Genomic DNA, 10,146 nt, shown 5'->3' with positions numbered 1-10,146 from the left:
TGCCTCACCCGTTATTGCAGCTCTGTATGATGCACGGTTGCTGTGCTGCCTGCAGGGTACTTCCATGTGGGAAGCTGGGATAGGCACTGGGAGCTGGACTGTAAGCAATTACACTGCAGACAAATCGTTCTTGTTTGCTGTGGCTGCATCCCACGTGTTCATGCCTACCTGCCCTTCCTTTCCTGCTCTTTCTCTCTATGGTGAACTCTGGGGTTATGGAAGTAGAGAGGTGAAACAGATACTGGAGCCACAGGCAGCACGACTAACACAGGTTCAACCAGACCGTGACAGAGATTACACATGGAATTTGTTCACACCTTCACTGTGTGCATGCGTACTGCCAGTGCTGTCCTTTCTTTTTGACTTCTTTGTATATTTTGAAGTAGATTTTTTTAAAGCCCTGGGCAACAGGAAAGCAAACAGTCCCTGACTATTTTAGAGCTTGAACCTGGCAAGGTCATTAGTATTTGGATGTGAGACTGGGGATTGCTCCTCGGTGCTGTTTTGCTTGTTTACAAACATGACTGTGGAAGTCCTCCTCTTCCTAAAGGCAAGTTTCATTGCCCCCAGGGATCCTTTCTGAGGAGGACTCACCCCACCAAAGCAGCCCGTTGCTTCAAGCAGTCCTACTGCTTTGTTCACAGCAGCTCTTCCCAACACAGGACGATGTGAGTGCTCTTTTCATTGACCGTGTTAAACGCTGTCCCTGCCCACAGTCCGACGCTCACTGACAGCTCTCTGTACACAACACAGCGGCAGCGTTTTTTTTTTCACAAATCATGTGTAAGCTTGAGAAGCATGGGTCGATCCTCCGGCAGCAAAAAAAAAAAAGCAACCGACGACGTCACCGCTCGCGCTGGGTACGATGCGGTCCGAGTATTCCAGGCGGCCCTAAGGGTGACCGGCGCGGGGCGGCGTTTTCGGCCGCGGTTCCCCGCGCTCAGGATGACCGCTCCGGCCCCGCACGCGGCGATGTGGGGTCCCCGCACGGCCGTCCCCGCCGCTCCGCCGTGATCCCGGCTCAGCCTGGAGAGCCGAGCAGCGCATCCTTCCGAGCGCTGAAACTTCCACCGCTGGAAACCCAATCGCATTTAAAGGCAGCAAATGACGATACGTTTCTGTGGGCAGGGAAAAGTTGGACTCCGCATACAGAAGGTGTATTTCTGCTGTGCACGGATGTGCATCGCGGTCTCGTGCAAGAGCCTGAAGTGCTTTAGCTGTGGGCAGCTTCTGCTGTCAGAGGAAAAGCAAGGAGTCAGTGGGAAAAAAAATGCACGTGCAGGTTTACACTATTGACCCCAAGAGGAACACTTTATTAATGCAGTTTTAGGGCATACTGAAGCCTGTATCTCAGAATGAAGACACCAACTATTGATGCTGATGCTTCTTTTCTATTCCCATCAAATCATGTTCATTTTCATCCGGTGATACCCAAACTGAATTTGTGCTCCCCACCTTTGCCTAACCAACAGACAACTTTCCTCAGTTTCTGCAGCAGTGTCCCCTGATAACACAGCCCTGCAACTTCTTTGCTGTGCATTTTGCAGAACCAATGGCACTCATATATCCTCAGACATTCCTATGGAGTGTTTCAGATGTGAGATGCCACAAAATGAGAAAGAAAAACAATAAGCAAAAGGGGAGGAAGTTCTGGTTTTATTGTTAATAATTATTCAGCCAATCATTTCAAGTTTGCCAGCACAGAGCAGGCAATATTCTCCTTCATTTGTGAATTTATCTTCATTTGTGCTGTACGTGGTCCTGCTGACGGATCCCAAACAAGGAATGCTGTCCTGAGGACTTCTGCTCTAACGTCACGAGTCAGAACACGCGCAGCTCTGAAGTGCCACAATGAGGGTGGTTGGGATCTAAACTGATCTTCTTCACTTTCCAGTCCTTTAAATGATCATTTCCATGTTAGCATCACTGAGATCATTTTCAATACAGAATTTGGCGTATTAGAATACCACAGAGGAAGGGTAAGCGAGTGGGTAAATCTCATGCTAAGCAGTTTTCTTTGTTAGTAATAGTTCTTCTGGGGCGTATTGCTGTTGGGAGTGATGTTCACCCTCTGCTGTGAACTCTAGTCCATGTCTTCAGTTCTGCCTGGTTTCTGCAGGCTGCAGTCCTGCTCTCTAGTTGGCCCAGGGGATGCTGCAGAACCACCAGCTCAGAAGGCGTTGCTCTGTGCTTTATTGCTGTATTTTTGGTACACATATCATCTTTTGGATAAATAAATACAGTGTTCCAACCCACTGTAGTGGAAACTCTCAGTCCCGGCCTGGAGCAGTGACAGAGCTCCTGAGTGACCTGGAGCCAGGATCCACCCCTTCCCACCCCCACTAAGAGTTGGCAGGGGAGGTGAAGGCATCTTGCTGGTGCTCCCTGTGTACCTGAGGCCTCCTGAAGGTAAGCAGCTTGTTTCCTTTATCTCTGTGCCCATGGCTGTTGCATTTGAGCAAGCCCTCGCTTGCTGCAGCCTGGGCCCTTGCTGCTCTGCTGTCATTCCCATTGCGTTGCGGTGCTACACACACTGTAAGAGATATTCTCTGCTGTGCAGTTAAATACTGCACCTCTGCCTTCCTTCGTTAGTGCTGCACTCAATGACCTTACCACTTTTGTTACTGTCTGTGAGGAAGTGAAGACGGAGAAGGGAAGGATTCAGGTGAAGGTAATTCAATGCAACAATTTACCTGGAAATTCTGGTTTATTTCTCCAGTCTCCATCTATCTTCCATCTCTTTCCTGAATGTTAGATTCTTTGTTGAAATGGTTTAAATTGTTTTAGGATTCTGTCACAGTTAACGAGTCAGTAACTGGCTGTGATTCTTAGGACAGCAGGCAGGAAAGTTTTCTGTATGACAGCCACCGAACTGGTGCCTAGCCTTTCCTATCCTCGGATTCATTTCCTCATTGTTTTTTCCACAGCCAGCCTGCTGCAGCTGGTGGTGCTCATCGCCCAGACTCTCCCTTGGCTGCTGCTCACTTCTCACCTCCTGCAGGTGCTCGTGTCTGCCTACAGCACTTGCGAATGTCCTTCCACACCTTAAGAAGCACACGGAAATAAAAGGAGAGCCTAACACTTTATTGTTTGAAATTAGTACAGCTATTGCTGTTTGAATTCGTACTGTATGTATTTCTGTAGTATATACAGGCTAATATAAATAGCAATGCAAGCCTATCTCTATTGGAGACATGCACCACTCTGGCAGTGGCAATTCAGACATTCTTTTGAGTTCATAAAAGCACAGAGTGTTTGTATTGGAACTTCCTTGTTGACTGCACATGCTGTTAAAACGCGGGAGAGGAGTGATGGCTGACGGTGGCTGTCAGCTGTGTCACTGGAAGCAGTCAGCTTTTCAATCAATCCGTAATTTTCACGAATTTGACTGAAATCTCAGATAATGTACTCTAAAGAGGCATAATCACCTTAAATGTTCCGCCTTCACAGTGAGAGCTAGAACGCAGTGGGTGTGTTTCATACTGACGTTGTGCTCTTAGGACTTACATATCTGGATTTATTTAGCATAAGGACTACAGTACGTGTTACCTTGTGTAAATCAGAAGCAAGTTTGTTACAGTGGTTCATAGCCAGACACGTTGGTGCGCTCGCAAGTGATGCGCTGCCAAGTACAGATTTTCTGGGGCCGCATCCTGCGAGGCCACTTGTTCCTGGCTGGGAGCTCCCGGCAGGACGGATGCTGTCACAGGTTTGCTCAACCAACACCCGACTTCAGGGTGATCTTTTCTTTTTTCTGGACAAGGACCTGAGAATCATGTTATAATTCTGGGGCTGAAATAAAGCGACGCGTGAAATAAATGAGCGTTAACTCAAAGTACAGACCCTGAAAAATGGATGGATTTGTTAGCTGGAAAAAAAGGGGAATGAGATTAGTCTGTATTTGGTGAGATCTGATTTCTCCTTTCTCACTTCCAAACGTGTGGCTCCGCCTGTCACACGCATTCTGACACAGCCAACTGTTGCTCCAGGACCAATCTAATTACCACTTCTTTCTGTAATGAATGCTGACACAAAGTGAGAACGATGTATAGCAGTTGTATTGAAGCCAATGCCACAGATGATCAAACGTTTTTGAAATTAAGGGTATTTTGGATGGAAAATGTGTCCCTTTTTTGTCACAATGTTCCTGTTTTTTGTCCAACTCTAATTAAAGCTGAAGAACAAGAGTGAGAAGCTGGTTACGATCCTAGCTCTGGTACGTAATTAATTGCCAAGAGTTTATGCAGGATATGATAGCTCTCTGTAGAAATGCTCCATAGGCATATTTTTCTATGACAGAAGATTCTTAGAGCCCTAATTACTTGTAAAGTGCACTTTTTAAAGTTTGGGAGTTATTCCTTAAAAATAAGCACAAATAAAACGTGGCGCTGTCTTGCTAAGATATTTGAAAAGAAAACCAGTGGAACGAGGGCTCGAGCAGGCAGCTTCAGCTGAGGAACAAGGTCTTATTTTTTTTTAAAGAGCACTGCCGGGTCCTTGGCCTTCATCTAAAACACCAGCGTGCTCCAGGAGGCCAGTAAGCAACAGGGCTTCTGCAAACTGGGGTGGAGGAGCATTAGTAAATGTGATGGGACCTTCCAAATCTCCTAACAGTTAACGGGGGAAGAAAAAAGAGGAATTCATGAGTTTATCTTTACCAGTGAGCACACGTGAAGCCAAACAAGTGGATTCCATCCTTTTTTTTTTTTTTTTTTAAGTTCTGGAGATGTCTCCTGTGTTGTTATGCAAACCAGCCTCATTCCCTCTGCCACAGATGGGAGGTCTGGCATTTATCTGCAGGGAGTGGGTGCCAAACCTGAGCTCCTCCCCGACCCAGGTACTGCCCCAGACGTGGTCAGGGAACCCGGACCAAGCCACCCGCGTGGATAATTAATGCACAGTCGTGCTTTAACGCCTTAATTGCCTTTTCACAGCCTATTCAGAATTTTCTCCGTTGCTGTGATGTCTTTAATAATGGTAAAGGTATAGTTAACCAACACTTAAGTCCCTCATGATTGAGGACAGGAAAGGATAAAGCTGTCAGCACCCCCCACTCCATGACTCAAATGATATTTTCTTCTTTTTTCTTTTTTTTTTTCTCATCGTTGGCAACTTCCCACGACCACATATTTTCTGCTCCCTCTAAAGAACCCAGTGCTGAATGTGAATGGGTAGCTGCAATATTGATTTGTCAAGCAGCAGTAGGGTGTTCCCTGGAAACAGGCCCCTTTGAATTCTGTTTCATATCTGAGGTAAAGTAAAAACATGGAAACAGATGGTAAGGAATGACTGGCATCTTACCATGCATATTTCATTTGATTTGCAGCTAGTCTCCCCTTGATAATATTAAATGCTACAAAACTCAAAAGACTCTGTACCTTGAAACCCTGCATCCAATGACACGGGGTCGATATTGTAACTTCATTTAAATTTTGAAGCTGTCGAGCTCTAAGTATTCACACCTCCACAAGGTTATGATACGAACAGCCCAGTTCTCTTTTGTTCCTGTTATGTTTAGGGCTGGCTTACAGAGAAATGTATAGTTGCTGTTGTGAATGACAAATCTGACTTAATGTTCTTTAAGAGCACAGTGGGACAAAGCTCTGTGGTTATTTCGATCATGCTCTGAGGCATTTTACTGGGAGAGAATTTAGCCATTATTTCTGTTGTATTTACATTACTTATATAGAAGAAAAATGACAGCCTGCTTAATGATTATATACATCGTGGTTCAGTTGGAAAAAAATGTGCAGTACAAAAGACAAAACATCCTCTTGAGTACAGAGTTATACGTTATTTTTGTCAAAGAACTTCTCATCCCTAAGATCCCGCTGTGTGACCTCAGTGAAAGAGCTGTCCTGTGCAGAGTACCGGGAAGGACGGGGGGAAGAAACGGCATAACTGTAGACTTCTTAAGCCACATCAGTTCCTGGTTAATAGCCCCTTCTCTTCCTTTTGAAATGAGGGTTACCTTTGCAAAATGCTTCCGAAGCAAAGTAAAAGATGGAAACCGATACAACAAAACGTTACTCGACGTGAGGAAGAACAGTAACCTAAATGTCATTCATTGCCCTGTTGTCAGTGGAGATACTTGGGAATAAAATATCACTCCCTTGTGATGCACTGCTTATCTGAGACTTTGTTTTTAATAAGAACTGTGCCCTCCTGTACATGATTCTTTCCTGTTCTTGCTTCAGCTCAATGTAGGAGCGTGAGAACGTGTGGAAGATGGAAGTGACCGGGAATGCCATGAGGAGGATGCCGCTCAGTATGCTGCTCAGAGCCACCACTTGGCCGGGGATGCTCCTGGGAACCATATCCCCGTAGCCTACCGTGGTCATGGTGATGACAGCCCACCAGTAGCAGGCGGGGATGCTGGTGAACTCCTGCGAGTCCGCCATCTCGTTCTCGACGACGTACAGGAGCGGTGCAAACAGTGCGATGGCCACGCAGAGGAAGAGCAGCAGGAGCCCGAACTCCCGCGTGCACCTGCGGGCGGTCAGCCCCAGCGTCTGCAGCCCCAGGGAGTGCCTGGCCAACCGCATGACGTACAGGATCCGCAAGGCACGGAGGATTCGGAGGACCAGACCGACTTTGTCCAGGTAGATGCTCCCAGAGCTGGGCTTCTTGTAGCCCACCGAAGTGGTGTCTACCAGCAAAGTGATGTAATATGGCAAAATAGCTATTATGTCTATCAGAGTTAATGGTCTCCTCAAAAAGGCAAACTTGCTCTTTGCCTGGATGAATCTCAGCAGGAACTCCAGGGAAAACCACGCCACACAGACAGATTCCACAATGAAAATATTGTAGCACATCTGGGAACATTCACCCTGCAGGAAAGAGGAGGAGTTTGTAATCAGCACTCGGATAATCACTATTTTAGTTGGTACAGTGACAGGAAGAGAGTTTTGTGGGCTTTTTTAAACCCAAAATATTAAAGGAATTGAAGCTGTTGCTATGGGAAAACACAATGACAAATTGGAACAAGTTAAATGCAAATCTTAGAAGAACTGCTTACTCCTCAGAAGATATTGCTTGGTAATTTCAGGCGTTCTAAATAGCAAATGCAAGCTTAACGGGGTGCTATAGGGAAGAATGCAGCACAGAGGAATGCCCAGGAACAATATTCTTTTGGACACAGAACTTGATATGATTGGTTCTTCTGCAGGTAATTGAACACAGACCTATAAGATTTTCAGTGTTCTTTGTGTAACTTTTTTTCCATCCAAATGCAGCTGCAAAATCCCTATTCACGTCAATGCCATCAGACTTTGCAGTTGTTCTGCTCCTCCCAACCAATACCATTTTCTAACCTGAAAAGGGAACTTACCTTATCCTCCTCCTCCCTCAGGTCAGGCATGGTGCTGATGGACAAATTCACTGCTGTAATAGTTACAAATAAAACAGACAAACAAGCGAACACCTTCCCAGGGAGGCCAGACTGGGGTCTTTCTACCATGTCTTGCAACTTTTTCATGCACAAGCCAATTTTTGTCTCCTGTACTGTTTCACCTGTTGCTTCATTTTCTATAAGGTCATCCTCCCGTTCATTTATTTCCGTAAACTCCTCCATTTTTTGCAGATATCTCCTCTTACAACACCAATCCAAGTTGTCTTCCTCAATTCCCCAGTAAAGCAGCTCCTCCTGAAAGGACAGCGCACACATCTCACGCAGGAGCCGAAGTTTTCCAACCCTCAGAAAGGTCAGGATTGTCCTGAACGCTCCTGGGTTGCGGTCAAAAAAGAACTCATTACACGTCACATCGTAATCGTCACAGATGTTCAGGATATCATCAAAATTGTTGCAGAATTTTAGCTGTCCCAAGCGTGTCAGTGGGAATTCGTCAAGCGTGGTCCACGGCAGCAAATACTTAATGCCTCCTACGTTGATAATGATGTGATGCTTCCGGTCATCAGGGTGAAAGCCCTGCAGGACGTCCTCCTCGGGGTGAATTAGCTTGGCTCTTTGGTAAAAGACGCCCTTGAGGGTTTCTGTTTCTGGGAAGAAGGCGTGGTTGAAGGAAGCATCTGAAGCGCAGCTCAGGGCACTGTAGTCATAATCAGAATTTTCTCCAGGTAGAAGAGTCATCTTGGAAGATAACTTCACATCCCTTTGCTATTCGTTAAGAATCTTCTGGAATGAAAATCAAATACACGGATTAAGTGAGTGAGCGGCTGTTGTTCAGTTTGGAACAAATGTAGTGACTGAGGCTCAAAAAACATTTACAGTTGATGAAATAATTGGAATGAAAACAGCAGGGGCTGAATGCAGTCAGCAAAGCTTTCTGGTGAGGCTGTTTTTGCCCTGCTAGGGAGAACTGACTCTCAGGGCTGCTCCCTTGTCCAGGAGCTCTGCTTGGTGTTTTTGTCAAATGGGAGTTTCCCCCATCTCATGTGCAGTGCTCTCAGTTCCCTGCAGGTACAGAGGGAAAACACGGATAATTCTTGCACGTGGCACGTGTGGAAGTTATGGTAGTATCATCAAGGGCACAGCATTAAGCGTTCTGTAGAAAAGAAAATTATATCTTTTTTTAACTATTACAAATAAAAATCCTAATGATTTTTGTATCTATGAAGTATATAGAAAGAATCGGGAGTCAATTATGCTGTAATTAACTAAGTACTTAAAACAACAACTACAACAACAACATTACAAGACTAATTTCTAAAAGGCCATATGGAAAGAGCACTTACGTCGATGATGAGACTTGTACAGAGTTTATGTATATTTAATGGCATGGCAACTCCCTTTTTAAAGCCTCACTGATGAAAGGTTGTTTGGAAATACAGAGTTTCTCCACAGATATCAGGATGTTGTTTAATTACAATTAGCACAGTAATAGCCTGTAACTATACGCAACCCAAACATGCTTATGATGACTTTGAAAATCAGCTCAAAATCCTGCTCACACAAAAGCAGAGTGGAGTCCTTGGAGTGACGTGATTGGGCACAGATCAGAGGTACTGGAAACACTGCACCCTGTGAATACCCGACTCGTGGTGATGCAGCAGTCTGGAAGCTGCTCGTGCAGAGAGGTGCAGTACCACTTCTGGGCTGCCCATCTCCACAGACAGCTACAGCTCAGTGCACAGAGTTCTGAATTTCATTTGACAGTATGTATTCACTAAGTACACTGCACAATGAACAGATAGCAGCTATGCAGAGGTGTACTGACTTTGTAGCCTCCAGTAACAAATCCTACAATTAATTAGCTTTGCTAGCAGTACCCAGTTTTGTTCTGGCTGCACTTACCTCCTCTGTGCTGTGCACCTTAGGGCTGTGTATCCCTGCTAGAGCTGCTTCCTTGAGCACAGAACTGTTGTTTTCAGAAGCTGAGGTTTACAACTCACATCAGCGGTGTTACATACCTGTTGTAAAAGAAGAAATCATCAGTACACAACAGCAAAATACTTAAACACAGCTGCACTTTGATTTAAGAGCAACAGGCTTTCTTTGCTGCACGGAGACTCAACACAAAGTTTTCAACAAAGAATCCCCATTGAGCTCCAAAACTTCCCTGCAGGACTGCTGTAAATGGAACAGTTCCTTACGTGCTCTTACAAACAGGTGTCCCCAGGTGAGCTCTGGGTGGAGTGAAACTGCTCGATGCTTCACGTGTACTCCTCAGTACAGAGACCATTCATTTAGTTACCTCGAGGAGCTGTGGTGGGACTGTGGGAGGAGAAGGCCTGCGGGAAGATGGAAGAATGGGCACGGTGTGATTCAGACCTTCCGAGAGCTGCAGTACCATTTGCTGGCCCAAGGTAAGCAAAGGGGTCGGCTTTGTCACCACCCAAAGTGTGCCCCCCATGGCTACAGCTGGTGAGCCCAGAGCAGCAGCTTGGAGAGTCACCCTGCTCTCTGCAAACATCCAAACCGTGCTTGGCTTTTGGTGCCTCCTACTTGAGCTTGTCATGCCGAGTAGCTCTGTCTTTGCTTCAGGTTATGGGTCTGGAAATTACCCCATGGCAGGGAATGGACACTTCTAACACTCCTTTGGGAGAGCACAGGACTGACAAAATCCCACAGGCTGCATTCAGATGATGTTCCCTGGGGGAATTATCCTGGGATTATCAGTGGAGCATCGCAGCAGTGCTCCCTGGAAAAGCTGCAGCCCTCCGATGGACAGATGGACCCGAGAGCAA

The 10,146-nt window shown here is 45.9% G+C and overlaps 1 protein-coding gene across 1 annotated transcript; it reads right to left on the bottom strand.

Annotated features, from left to right (window-relative positions):
• Positions 1 to 5,888: 5,888 nt before the first annotated feature.
• KCNG1 (potassium voltage-gated channel modifier subfamily G member 1) lies at positions 5,889 to 8,110 on the bottom strand. Its single transcript, XM_065754274.1, has 2 exons — positions 7,331 to 8,110; positions 5,889 to 6,830 (listed from the first exon to the last, which is right to left on the bottom strand). The coding sequence occupies exons 1-2, from the start codon at positions 8,087 to 8,089 to the stop codon at positions 6,054 to 6,056; spliced, it is 1,536 nt and encodes a 511-aa protein (XP_065610346.1). The 5' UTR covers positions 8,090 to 8,110; the 3' UTR covers positions 5,889 to 6,053.
• Between the last annotated feature and the right edge of the window lie 2,036 nt (positions 8,111 to 10,146).

Source organism: Cyrtonyx montezumae, unplaced genomic scaffold (assembly GCF_038088225.1).
Source record: "Cyrtonyx montezumae isolate F1298 unplaced genomic scaffold, pur_monq_1.0 scaffold_9, whole genome shotgun sequence".
NCBI classification, from domain to species: domain Eukaryota; kingdom Metazoa; phylum Chordata; class Aves; order Galliformes; family Odontophoridae; genus Cyrtonyx; species Cyrtonyx montezumae.
Note: the sequence above shows the minus strand (reverse complement) of the source record. Positions and strands in the feature narration are given on the sequence as shown.